The sequence below is a fragment of the Balaenoptera physalus genome (genome assembly GCF_965194825.1).
Source record: "Balaenoptera physalus genome assembly, chromosome: 10".
Classification (NCBI taxonomy): domain Eukaryota; kingdom Metazoa; phylum Chordata; class Mammalia; order Artiodactyla; family Balaenopteridae; genus Balaenoptera; species Balaenoptera physalus.
The window spans coordinates 108,690,017-108,703,272 of record NC_138889.1 but is presented as its reverse complement, the minus strand read 5'-3'; the positions used below and the strand labels follow the sequence as shown (position 1 = coordinate 108,703,272).

The window sequence follows — 13,256 nt, the reverse complement described above, 5'->3', positions numbered from 1 at the left end:
TAGTTTGATTTGAGTCAAAGGTGCATGCTAGGACGTTCTGGGAGATAAAGCCAGAAAGGTAGGTAGGCTGTGTGCCAAACTGGGAAAGGCCCTGAGCTAAAGAACAGAGAGCCTGTACTGTTCCTGGCTAGCAACAGGGAGCACCACGGAAGGCAATAAACATGGCAGTAACATGTGAAGTGATGCAATTCTTCTGCAAGATTAATCTAGTCATGATGCCCTGGACAGACCAAAGGGCATCACAGCTAGGAGGCTATTACATTAGTCTAGGCATGGGAGCAGGTACTTGGGCTAGGTGGAGGAAGTGGGAATAAAAGGCAACTGTTTTGTGAAGGACCTTCAGAATTTGATAACTGAGTAAACGTCGGGTTATCACCCTGAGGTTTACACCTGGGTGTCGGAGAACACAGGAAATGGGAAAGTCAGCAGGAGAGGCTAGTTTGCAGCTCAAGGCTCAAAGATATGAACTATAAGAAAAAGGAGTAGGTTTGGTTTTATCCCTGCTTTCCTGTCAAATGGATCCTTCACAGGCCCTCAGGCTGTCAGACAGGGTCCAATCAGAACCAGAATTCTCCACTGGACCCGCCTCACCTGGCCCCACAACCCATCCCCGGGACCAGCAGGCCCTTAGAGCTGACTGGTACCCTGAGTCCTTCTCTGGTAGTGTCTCTTCAGCATCTCCCCTGGTTCCTTTCTACTTAGCCCGCACATAGTTCGGTCTTCTTGCCATAACTTCCCCTCTTTTCAGAGTCCTTTTTCCTTAGTAAGAGGAGAGGAATCAAGTGTCTGCCCAAGAGCACCAGTCCTGCAGCATGCAGGCCAAGATGGGCACTCTTAAGCAGCTCAGGTGTGGGTGGGCCAGGGGTGGAGGGAGAGAGGGAAGAGATGACAGAGCTGGGCTGAGGGGGAGGCCAGCACAGGGTGGTGGGTGGGGCAGCAGGGACCGCCTGCAGCATATCTGGCTGCAGGGAGACCCAGGAGGCCTTGCTCCATCCAGCCCCACCTGCCATACAGGACACCCAGCAGTACTGGGGTTGGTGGAGGGGGTCTCTGCTTACCAGCTCAGTCATCCCACCGATCCTCAGATAATTCCATTTGTTGCCCCTAAACCACTTACTCTATCCCCATGGCACTCAGCCCTCCTCTCCCAGTTTCCCATTTCTGTGTAGAAAATAAAAGCTCGAGGTTGGCCGGAGTGTGGACATTCTGATGAGGCAGAGCTCAGCCTAGCACAGGAACATTTAGGACACGGAGACAATCAGACTGTGGACAGGGCTGGAGGAGGCAGCTAGCTGAGCCACCAGTGAGGGTGGAAGCTGTGGAGAAAGTCAGAGGCCTTGGAGTCAGTCCACCAAACCAAGAGGTGAGCTGCACAGCAGAGCGCGGCCTGCAGAGGCAGGTGGCTGCTGCCCTGGGCACAGCTGCCCAGCTCCACGCCTTCTCAGGCCGCATGAAGATCAATTATGTGGGGTGCATATAATCAGCTCCTTCTCCTCGCCCCAGCCTCCAGGGAGGGGCAGCCTCCTTCACCCAACCTGTCGCCTGGCACCACAGTTACGTCTGGCCTGGGTTAGGCTGGCACGTGGGGTCTTGCTCTAGCCCGGCCTTGCTCTGGGTGACCCTCCCTGCCACACCTGCCTCCCCAGCTCTACCTCCCAGGCTCACTGATCTGCCATCAGGGGTGCCGGGGGCTGGGGGTTGGTGTCACGACCCAGGCCAGGGAATCCCACTGGGCAGCCTTTGCCAACTTGCCTCCCTACCCACTGGGAAAACAGCTTTTGTATTCTTGGTCCTCAAGCCCAGATACAGAATCCCCTAAAGTGTGCCAGCTCTCCAGGGCGTCTGCCTGGGAACGAGCAAACCTGGCAGAGGAAGGGGAGAAGTACCAGCTCTGGTGTGACCTGTTGCCATGGAAACAAGTCAGTGACTAGCAAGGGCGTGAGAGTGAGAGGCTCTGGTCAAATATGTCCAGCGACAGAGAAGCTGGGCTGGAAAACTGAGGGAAATGGGCAGGGAAATCGGGCTGAAATGGGAAGGAAGGAAAGTCCTGGTTTAACTGCAGGTTAGCCTTACTGGGAGGCAGATGGCACACCTTTAGTGACAGCCAAGGCAGTGGAAAGATGACTGGTCTCAGTGCCACCACTGGCTCTCTGACCTAAACCTAAAAATTCATATCCCTCAGAAGGGAAAGTTAAAGTCGCAACATAAGACTTCCCAGCTGTTGTAAATTGCAAGGGATCATCACCACCCTGAAGTAGGCTGATGTAGGCCTCCACGGCGGGCCCTGAGCTGCACCAGGTCTGCAGTAATTAAGGCTTCCCGGGGGCACTTCGCTACACAGGAATCCTGACACACCCACAGGCACTTACCTGCAGCCAGTGGAGTGGAAGCAAACTGGAGAGGCAGGACGGAGAAGAAGCACAGGATTCCGGGGTGGGAGCACAGGCTGCCAGGAAGAGGCTGTAACAGCTCACCTTGGGTCACATCTCCAGGAAAAGGAGCACTTGTGGCCCCCAGAAGTCCTGCACCAACCTACATCTAGGGACAAAACAGACAGTCAGTTGTGTCCCATCCCTTCCTTCGTTGTACTCTTAACCTCTCCCCAGCTTCCTTGTTCTGAGGATGACTGCACCCTCTGTGAGCAACAGAGGGTCCGAGGGGACGTCTAAACAGGACTTGGGAGGCTTTGCCCTGTCCTCAAGCCATTCTCCCTTCAATCTTCTCTGCTCTGCCTTCCTCAAGTCACAGCTCCGTCCCAGCTCCTAAGGAAGTTCTCCACCCCCCAGGTCATGGGACAACTGCTCTGAGTGGTCTGCTTCAGCGCTAGCTCCTGGCGCAAGTTCAGCCCTAGGCAGGCCTGTGGAAGGGCAGGGCCTCGAAGTCAGCCTGAAGATGGTGCTGCAAGCCAGCTTCATTCCTTTGCAGCAGCTGCAGGCCTCGGCAGTCTGTTGGTGTGGTGCACACAGTTTCCCACTCCCAGGTGGGTCACAGCTGGGAGAGAAATGTCTCGGGGGAAGAGTGGGCCATTGAAAAAGAAAAGCCAAGAACAGACACAAATGCCACAACAGCCAAAGGAGTGTCCATCATTGGTCCTCAAGATTGCTTCATGATCCTGTGCTGTACTTTCCTCCCCTTGCAGCTGTTCAGCTCAGTTCCAGGGAAGGAGACTCACAAACCCTCCTACCCATTCACGAGACCCTGTTCACTCTGCTACCAATTGGCTGGTCCTGCACCAAATATGCCAAAGATATGGCCCTTGCCCCATGATCATCTGCCTCTTCACATTCTTCCCCTGGAAGAGTGGCTGTAAGAAGCATGTGAGCCTAATAAAAGGGCCTCAGGGTAACAGACCACATCTCACCTCCCCTCTGCAGGAAACTCACAGCTCCCGTTCATTCACTATTATTTACTGTGTGCCATCCATGTGCCAAGCTGGGAATAAAAACACTGACCAAAACCCAGTCCCTGTCTTCTAAGAGCTCAGTATCTACAGACATCTCTCCCCCATGTCTCAGGACTGTGGGGAGGGTGCCCAGAATATCTTTTCCCTAATTCTTAGCATATCCACATTCTCCACATCCTTCACAGCCCAGCACAAATGCTGTCTGCTCCTTGGCTCTCATCATATAGCCACTTCGCAGTGGTGTCTCCTGTCTCTGAATGTTCACAGCACACTTACCTGCACCTCTCTCAAGACATGTCACTTTCTACTTATATGTGTTTTGTATGCATAGTTGATCTTCTCTACTAGACTCCATGTTTCTTGAGGGCAAATATCATCTTATACATCTTTGTATCCTTTGGAGTTCCCCCCAAAATACCACGTGCATAACAGGTGCTCAAATAATACTCATGGAATACGGCTTCCACATAAAGATGGCTGTTGGATGAGTGAAGTCTTGTTTGTGAAGCTACTGGGAGTTCTCAGATTTAAAAATAATACATTTTCATCACTAATTAAAAACTCCTTATTAGAATTTTCCCAATTAATACAAAGCTTGAACTCAATGTAGGTAACATAGGATTCTTATGTATCCCTTATAACTGTATATATATCCAGTCTTATGTAAATGGTATATTATGTAAATATTATAATTCAATAGTCAGCTGTTTCTGCACTATAACATGTAAGTGCTCACATCCTGTGTGTATCTTATGCAAGGAAAGTATCTTCTGCACTACGTGGTGTCCAGCTTTGCACTCTTTCTAATGCTGTGTGGTAATGATATAACCCAGACTACAGCTGAACGGAAGAGATACCCTGGCCATGAGCACCCAGCCTTGGGTAAGCAGGTTCAGGTTTCCCCATCAGAATCAGCCTATAAAACCATCCTTCCTAGGAGGACAGATTTGCCCATCAACAGAGGAAGTGGGGACTTCCCTGGTGGTCCAGTGGGTAAGACTCTGTGCTCCCAATGCAGGGGGCCCCGGTTCTATCCCTGGTCGGGGAACTAGATCTTGCCTGCCTGTCGCAACTAAGAAGTTCGCATGCCACAACTAAAGACGCTGCATGCCACAACTAAGACACGGTGCAGCCTAAATAGATTAATTAATTAAATAGAGGACGTGACTCCAAAAGTTAAGAAAAGTTCTCACAGTGGCTAAGGGATGTTTTTGAAAATATCAGAACTGATGGCTGGGACTGGGATAGCGCTTATTACGGGAAGGCTAAAAACTTACGCCATTTAACCATCAAAAACCTGAGGTGGTTCTATCATTACCCCCAGCTTTGCAAATGAGGAAACTGAGGCTCAAGAGATGTAATCACTTTGCCCAAAGTCACATACCCAAGTGTCTCTGACTCTAGATCTTGAGCTGAGATTCTTGCTCAAACCATCCAGGTCCCTTTTTTTCTTTTTGCACTTGGTGTGCTATGAGGGGCAACGACCCCATATCCGCTAGAAGAGACCTTAGGGATCATCTGCTTCAACCTCCTTACTTTACGGACAGGAAACTTGGGCTCAGAGAGATAAAGGGACATGTCCCTTAGGTCACACAGAGCCAGGGGCTGCTCTGCAACGGAATCGCAAGGTGCACAAGAGTACCAGTCCAAACTCCATTTTACAGAGGGGGAAATGAAGCCCAGAGCGCTGAGCGCAGGTCCCGGGTCCATCACAGGCAGAGCCGTATCCAACCCTGGGCGCGCTCGTTATCCTGCCCGGCGCTACCAGCACCTTCACCTGGGGCGCCAACCATCAACTCACCGGCCCGCGCCTCGGGAGTACTTGTCGGCGGCGCGCAGGCCTTCGGCCGGGAGTGACAAAACGCTGACGTGGAACGGGCGGGGCCGGGCAGGCCAGAGCCGGACATGGCCTCGCTAACCCGGGCCTCCCCTGGCCCCTTCGCCTCAGAAGGCCGAGGCCCCAGGAGGGCGCGGACGCCCGGACGCCGAGCAGAATTCGGAAGCGCTGGCCCCGGAGGGAGGCAGGGTCGCCTGGCCTCCTCTCCTCAGGCTCCTACTTTGCCCCCTCAACAGTCTGTAGACCCGGTCCTGGCGCCGGGGCACCGGACGGGGAGCAACGGCTCGACCCTCAGCAGAGTCTAGCCACCTGGAGCGAGCAGAGCGAGGTTGCCCTGGAAACGAAAAAAAAAAAAAAAAAAAAAAAGAGGCTCTTCGCGCCTGCGCGGACGCGCTAGGCACAATGGGAAATGTGGTTTCCGGGCTGTCACCTGGTGGCCAGAGGAACGGACGCAAGATGGCGCTCCAGCGTCGCGGTCCGTTCAGAGCCGCAGGGTTCCCCGGCCGCCCTGGGCCCTTTCTGGGCGCTGCCGGCGTAGGAGAGGCCGCGGAGGCCGGAAAGGTAGTTTCTCTTGAGGGGACGCCCTGGCTCGTGACTCGTCCCAGGCCGGGTCGAGCCGGCCCCGACGGAGGGAGAAAGTTGTGGAGGTGGGAGCTGGCCCAGGAGGGACCAGCTGCCCGAGGGACCCGAGCTCCTCGTCGCGCAAGTGTTCCAGTCGGTCCGGGCGACCACTCCGGCCCCTAAGAGGCTTCTATATGGGGTGGGAGTTAAATTGGGACCCCGTGAGCAGGGCCTGTCCTGACCATCCCTCCGGCTTCCCTGCCCAGTGCGTTGACTGCCCTGGAACCACCTTCTCCATTCCCGAGTTAGGCCTCTGGACTGAGATCTGGAAACCTAATTCAGGCTCTGTCAGAGACCCAGTTACTTCTCTGAGCCTCAGTTTCCTTATTTCTAAAACGGTGGTAATTGTAATGGCTCCCCTTTCTCCTCTGAGAGTGTTGCAAGGCTCATATGAGATGACTGATGTGCAGGTTGGACAGTCCTTTAAGAACATAAACAAGCATTCCCATTCGTTGTAAATTAGTGCAACTTCTTACAAGGAAATTAGGCAGTGCCCTTCAGAATTAAAAACGAAGAATGAATTTGCTTCGGCAATTCTAGCAATACGTCCTATGGAATTAGTGGCCATGTGTGCACAAGGAAGTATATACAAGGATACTTAAGCATTACTTGAAATGGAAAAAAAAAAAACACCCCAGAACAATATAAATGGCCATCAGTAGATGACCACTTAAATCATGATGGATTCCATAAAAGAGAATATGTGTGCTTATTTTAAAAATTAGGCAGAGCTTTCTGTACTGATGTACAGCTCTTCTGTGATATGAAAAAATTTTTCAAAATGCAGAATAGTATGTTAATATGCTTTAATTTATATTTTAAAAAGAATACACAAATGTATTTGATGACTTAAGCATGGAATGTCTTTGGAGGGCCTTAGAAGCTGGTAACAATGGTTGCCTGTGAAGGATTGGAGGACAAGATCGGAGGGAGACACTCTTTTCATTTTGTATCTTTTTTTTTAAACTGTGTTTTTTGCCCCTTTAGCAATTTGTATGAGCTTTGTCTATACATACAGTTCTTTCTCTTTTCTTTTTTTTTTTTTTTTTTTTTGGCCATGCCACGCCTTGAGGGACCTCAGTTCCCCAACCAGGGATTGAACCCAGGGCCACAGCAGTGAAAGCCCGGAATCCTAACCACTAGGCCACCAGGGAACTCCCAGTGTACATATAGTTCTTAATCATTTGTCTGTATTTTTGATGCAGATAATTTCCCCTCCAATTTTTGTTTCTCCTCGTGCTGAATTCTTACTTCTCAGAATCTTCCATAGATTCTAGTGGGCCCCACAGCTCTGAGTTCATGATTGGATCCTGCCTTCCCAGCTGTACAGAATGCAGGAGGGCAGGGCCCGACCTTGGCTTCCCTCCTGACATTGTCACCCCCACTGTCCCCGAGCCCCGGCCCAGAACTGCTGAAAGGGCAGTGTGGGTGGGACTCATGGGTGGCTGTAGATGGCAGGCAGCCCCCCTCCCTGCTCAGCAGGGTGGACCAGCCAAATGGATCAAGAATCACATCTAGCTTCTCTGTACCCCACCTTGTGACCCTGGGCCTGCTACCCACAGACAGGTACAAATGATTCCTCTTCTAGAGAGCACGTTGAGGCTGAATTCTGTCGGAGTACAGAGGACGCGTATTGTTAAAATATCAAAGCAGGAGGTGGGGTCTAGGGATTTCCTGGTTTAATCCTTTTGTCTTACAGAAAGAAACAGAGACTTAAGATGAAGTAACTTGTAAGTGATACAGCTGGGGCTAGAACCCAAGTCTCCTGCTCCTCCGTCCACTAGGGTTAGAGCAGTGCTGGGGGTCCCACCAGGGTCTGGGTGAGAGATTCATTCCTAAAACTGGGCATGAGATCTCAATCGACAAGAACATTTGCTGCCAGCTCCTATCTGAGGCCTGCTTTGAGGGAAGGAGCTGCACCCACCCACTCCCAACCCCCAACCAAACTAGAGTGTTATAGGGCAGAGCATATGATCTTGGGAAGAGGGGAGAGAAGTGACAAAGATGGACCCACTTACTCTTCTTGAACATTGTAATTGGGCAGAAGGAACCCCTAGGCAGAGGGGAGGGCCCACCGAGGGTCCTTCTTCCCTGGCAGTGATAGGCTGGCTTGGAAAGTCAGGCTCTCTTGCATTGTAACAAGAAGAAGATTCTTGGGACCCAAAGTGTGCTCAAGAACTAGCATCAGGTGCCCAAAAGGAGCCTTAGCTTCTGGGACGGGCTTGGTCCTGTCCACGTAGGCATCGACAGCTTCCATTTCCTCATGGGTAACTCCCTTCCGCTGCCCCGGCAGAGCCCAGCACCTGCTGTCCAGTGTAGACTTGTTCCCCTGCCGACCTGCCTGAGGGGGGCGGGGCAGCTAGCATTTACCCAGGCCCTGCCCCGGGAGATGAGGGAGATAGCGCCGACCTCCCCTCTTCTCTTCCCCATTCTTCCTCCCACCGCACCCCAAACACACCACTCCCCAAACCGGCCTGTCGCAAGATACCTGGGAGGTATGAAGAGACTGGAAGGGGCAAGGAGAGGCCACACTCCTTGTGCAACCAGAGAAAGAGTGGACTGACAAGCTTTATCAGAAAATTGAAAACAATATGAAAATGTTTTTTCTTTCTAAGTACAAAGCCAGACACTATGAAGACTATGAAAAACTGGCCAGAGGCCATGAAGCTCAGAAAGAAGACTCTCTCTTTGGTGTAGTGCCCTGTGCTCCAGTGCAGTGCTGGTGGAGGGTGCTGGGGGCAGCAGCAGAAGATTCAGGCTGCTTATGGGGGGTGTGAGGGAGGCTGACCGGCCAGCCCCGTCAGAGGGGTCTGGCTCCCCACTCCTCAGAACCTCCCAGGTTTGGGGACTGAGGTTACTCTCGGCCTTTGGGGGCCACTGGTTCTCTGCAGAGCCCCAGGAGTGAAATGGGGTCGGGGGGATGAGGCAGACAGGAGCAGGGGAGGGAGGGAGCATGAGCCTTTCTGCACTGAGAAACTCTTGTTTTTTATTCCATGGCTGCAAGTGTGTGTTTCAGGCAGCAGTTGAGAATGAAGCTAGGGTGCTGTTGCCCCCAAAGGCACCTTCAGTCTCTCTACCACATCCCCAAATGTGGAGGAGATCTTGAGCCCTTGGACAGGTGGACACGGGTCTGAGACTTAAGGCTGCAGGTGCTGAGGCTGTAGTGCCGGGAGTCTGGGGCCTCCTGGGGAGGAGCTAAGAGGGGCGTGGCCAGGCCGACGGGGGCAGGGGTGCTCATCCCAGGAGCTGTGCTCCGCGCCTCTGTTTGTGCCTAGGGGGGCGTGGGAGTGTGTGCGGGCTCACACCTCGCCCTCCTCGCCACTGTCATCCACGCTGGCCTGCCTCACCACCTGCTGGCGCCTGGCTGTGGACGGACAGCCAGCCTTCCGCTGCTCCCGGAAGGCCCGGGTCCGGCTGGCCACCAGGGCGGCGTTGTTGAGGGCAACCACAGACTGGCGGGACTTCAGGGCAGGCCAAGGCCCCTTGCGGGCCTGCTGGCCTCCCTTGGCGCTTGAGAGCTGAGGGGAGGGCTGTGGAGGGTCTTCATCTGAAAACTCCTTTGGAGAGAAAACCTGGAAGGATGAGAGTATAAAGAAGAGTCACGGGGAAGTCGTTCCAGGGCAGGGGCACGGAGCACAGAGCCTAGAAAAGGGTAGATGCAGAGCATCTGTTGAGTGAATACAGAAAAACTGAGCTACTCACAGGTCAGATTTCCCTCGAAGGGAAGGCAGCACCCCAGCCCTACTGCCACTGCTCCTCAGCCCTCACCTGTTTGGCCCCCAGAAGCCCTCCTTAGCTCCCCTGCGCCCGCCGCGTCCTTGGGGTCCTCTCCTCCTCCTCTTGCCCCCCACTGCTTTGTACAGTCAGTCCCATGAGCCACACGGGAAACATCTTCCGGGCGCTGGGCCCTGGGCTGGGTGCCGAGTGAGGACACCCTGCCTTTAGGAACACACACGCCCACCCATCAACCATCTGTTCCTCCCCCCAGCCTTCCACACCCAGTGCCACCTCCTCCAGGAAGCCTTTCCCAAATGTTCCCGTCCTCTGTGAGGTGAGCTCTCCTTCCTCCAAGGGTCAGCCACCTTGGCCTCAAGTCACATGGGGGGGCCTGACTTCCTAAGGCAAGGGCCAGGTCTTACACTTGTGCCCTGCAGCGCTTAGCACAGAGAGGCTGCTTAGCTACCCAGCCAGCACTTTGGCTGTGTGAGTGCTATGACCCCTCTGCACGCCATCCTTCGATGGGTTGCCCTTCCGATTTGGGAGGGGGTGCTGAGATCATCTTATCCACACCCATCTGGGGTCAACAGCTGGTTGTGCAGCTCCTGGCCTGGGGAGGACGCTCCTTCCAAGGCTGGGCAGCCCTGCCGCTCAGGAAGCAAGTCCTTTTGTCAGGCTGAGAGCTGCCTGCAGCCGCCAGCCTAGGGCTGGTTTGGCCGTGGAGCCCACCAGCTGGCCCTGTCCCGTGACTGCTCTCCAGCTCCCGTGGAAGGCAGAGCTCGCCTGTCCTCATCGGGTCTCCTCGGCTACTCTGAGGGGATGAAAAGGAGCTGCCCAGGGTGTGGTCCCCCTGCTCAGGTGCCCCCCGCTCAGGGCCAAGCCGAGCCCCAGTCCTGGACTTTCACCATCCTCTGGCCATCTGCCCCCTCCTCCTTTTGGCCCCCACTCTGCCTCAACCTGGGCTCCTTCCTTAGTCCCAGCCTCACCTCTGGCAGGTCACCGTCCCCTGAGGTGCTTTCCAGCTCTGAGGATGGCTCCAGGAGGCTGATGGATCTCATAACCCCGCGGAGGTTGATACGGGGCCGTGACCCAGGCTCTTCTTCTGGGGCTGCCTGGCTCTCCTCCAACCCCACCACATTCAGCTCCCCACTGCCCCCGGGTTCTGGCTGAAGAGGTGGGAACGGTGTAGAGACCTCGGGGGCCAGGGGCTCCTCTGGGGAGGCCCCAACCACTTTCTGCTCCCAGACATGGCTCTGCCGGCTGCGAGGGGGTGGCCCTGAGTCAGCTTCCAGTGACCCAGACGCAACCTCCAGAACCCACACCCACCCACCCCCTTCCCCTTGCCCCCCACTCCGTACCTAGCAGTCAGGATGCCCTGGTAGGTCTGCAGCTGGCGCAGGAAGCCGGGGTTGGGGCGGGCGATGGGCCGCAGCTCCTGCACGTGGCGCAGAGCTTGCTCCAGGCTCCAGCCGTACTGCTTCATGGCGTAGGCGATCACCGTGGCGGCCGAGCGGCTGACGCCCATCTTGCAGTGGACCAGCACCCGGGTGCCCTGCGCTCTGTGGAGGCCGAACCGCGTCAGCTTCCCCTCCCCCGCCCCCTTGCTGTGCCGTCAGTGTCGGGGAAAGGCAGGTAGGTGGTGGGCTCATCGCCCAGAGCAGAAGGGAAAGGAGATAAGGACCCTGAGGGCCAGAAAAGCCGAGGGCAGAGCAGGCAGGAGGAGGGCACGGGCCCAGGACGGCAGGAAGCGGGGATGGGGTGGGCGGAGGGGTGGGACGGCCCGACCTTGCAGCCTCCACGAAGCAGTGCGTCTCCTTCCAGTGGGACAGCAGCTGGGCCGACTCCTCATCCCAGAGGCGCACGTTGTGGTAGGTGAAGCGCTCGGGGTAGAAGTTGTCAATCTCGCGGGCCATGTTCAAGATGTGGCTCACCCTGCAGCACGGGGCACAAGGCCGGGCTGACGTGGCCACGGGCACCAGGCCCCTTGGCCAGCGGAGCCGGCGGACCCTGGGTGTTAGTTTTCTTGGTTCTGAGGGTCCGGTGGGGGCGGCACAGTTGCGGTGGGAGGAGGAGATGACGGTGACCTTGAGCAAATTGGTTCACCCCACTGGACTTGAGTACTGTCCCCCCGCCCCGTCCCCACCCCGCTTCCAGGTAGCTGCTGGGCGGCCTGCAACACACGCCCTTCTGTTACTGTCAGAAGTCAGCTGGAGAAGGGCTTCTGAGTTCAACCGAGACGGGGTGGGTCTGCAGCAGCTGGATGCCAAGGGTCTCAGCAGGTTTCCCGAAAGCCCGCGGTGGACAAGTGACAGGAACTGATGGGAGCGGGCAGCCAGGTCTCCCGTGGGAGAGGGGCCCTCCCTCCTCCCAGACACGTGCTCGGGCCAAGAGGGGCTTTTCTGCTTTCCAGCTGGGGGAGGTGAAGAGGGGGCCAGAGAGCTGCCAGCAGACCAGCAGGGTAGCTTGTTCCCCTGTCCCCGCCTGAGCCCATGCGAGGGGAACGGCCCCAGGGGCGGAGCTGGAAGCAGAGCTAGCTGCTGCTGAGAGGGTTCTGGGGGTTTCTGGCCAGGTTTCCCCACGGGGGAAGACAGAGGGCGGACAGTCCTGGGAGGGCTCGAAACCCTACCTGTTTCTCTGCAGCTCCTCCAGGTTCGCTGCGTTCCACTCTGAGCCCTGTGAACACGGAGAGAGCGTCATTGGCCCTCTCCCCCAGCTGCAGCAGGCCCCATCTCCCAGCCCTCAGCCTGCAGCTCACCAGGTAGAGGTGGGGGAAGATGAGGGACGCCCGGTCTTGCTGGGCCATTAGGAGCAGCATCTGGTTGTCGATGAAATCGCGGTACTGTTGGAGAGGGCATCCCAGGCGCAGCTCCAGGGCCTGGCGGATCTGCAGGCAGGAGGCTGAGGAGAGGCTGGGAGCACCTTGCAAGGTTCCTGATGCCCCAGCCTTCCCTCTGGGGCCTCTGAGGACAATACTCTGTCCCATCAAGGCAGAGAAGCTGAGGCCAGGCATGTGGGAACAGCTCAGACAGGAGGAAAGCTAAAGTGGGAAGGCTCCAAGGAGAGGACCACTCTGGGGCCCAGCCGGAGGCCCCCGCAACCAGGGCCCAGCTCTCCCCCTGGTCCCCGGCACCCTGCCCACCTCTTTGGAAGTGATGCTCTCCAGGTCACTGGAGTCCAACACCTCCCACAGCTCAGCCCGGATCGCCTCCTCCATCTGCTCCTGTCCCGAGGTCCTGGGAACCGAGCCCGTCAGTCCAGGGGCCCCTTCCCCGCTCTGCCATGGCACAACCCGCCCCCCACTCCTCCCCTCCCTGTACTGACCGGCCGGGCTCGATGCTGGGAGGCCGCAGAGACTCCAGGTCAGCCATGGCCATCCACTCGTTGAGGCAGCTCTGGTCAGAGCTCAGTCTGTCCTGGTAGTGGCTGGCCCAGGCGAGGGCACTGCCCCCTGGCACAAGACCACTGCCCAGAGCCGCCTCACATGCCTGGTGCAACACCTGGAGCGTGGCCCTGGGACAGAGGAGAGGCTGGGTCACGCTGTCCTCCCTGCTGCCCCTACCCAGACCCTGAGCCCTCTTCAAGACCCAGCCCCTTACCACATGGTCTGGATGCATACTGGCTTGAAGATTCGACTCTGCCCACCAGATGTCACACTGAAGCCCCTGTGGGAGACCAGGT

At 56.1% G+C, this 13,256-nt stretch overlaps 1 protein-coding gene across 6 annotated transcripts in view; it reads right to left on the bottom strand.

Moving 5' to 3' along the window:
• SSH3 (slingshot protein phosphatase 3) overlaps positions 1-13,256 on the bottom strand; it is a 58,305-nt gene that overhangs the window by 41,849 nt on the left and 3,200 nt on the right. For 2 of the 6 annotated variants that reach the window (XM_082409753.1, XM_082409757.1), the window contains exons 6-14: positions 13,175-13,240; positions 12,900-13,088; positions 12,718-12,811; positions 12,334-12,552; positions 12,205-12,251; positions 11,364-11,510; positions 10,937-11,137; positions 10,565-10,838; positions 6,880-9,433 (exon numbers count right to left, since the gene is read on the bottom strand). In XM_082409753.1, the coding sequence (XP_082265879.1) occupies positions 9,161-9,433; positions 10,565-10,838; positions 10,937-11,137; positions 11,364-11,510; positions 12,205-12,251; positions 12,334-12,552; positions 12,718-12,811; positions 12,900-13,088; positions 13,175-13,240 (1,510 nt within the window). In that variant the 3' untranslated portion in view covers positions 6,880-9,160. Of the gene's footprint in view, positions 1-2,369; positions 2,539-5,204; positions 5,575-5,670; positions 9,434-10,564; positions 10,839-10,936; positions 11,138-11,363; positions 11,511-12,204; positions 12,252-12,333; positions 12,553-12,717; positions 12,812-12,899; positions 13,089-13,174; positions 13,241-13,256 lie in introns of those variants that run through there. The other 4 variants (XM_082409756.1, XM_082409755.1, XR_014250068.1 and 1 more) reach the window with 3 other exon arrangements.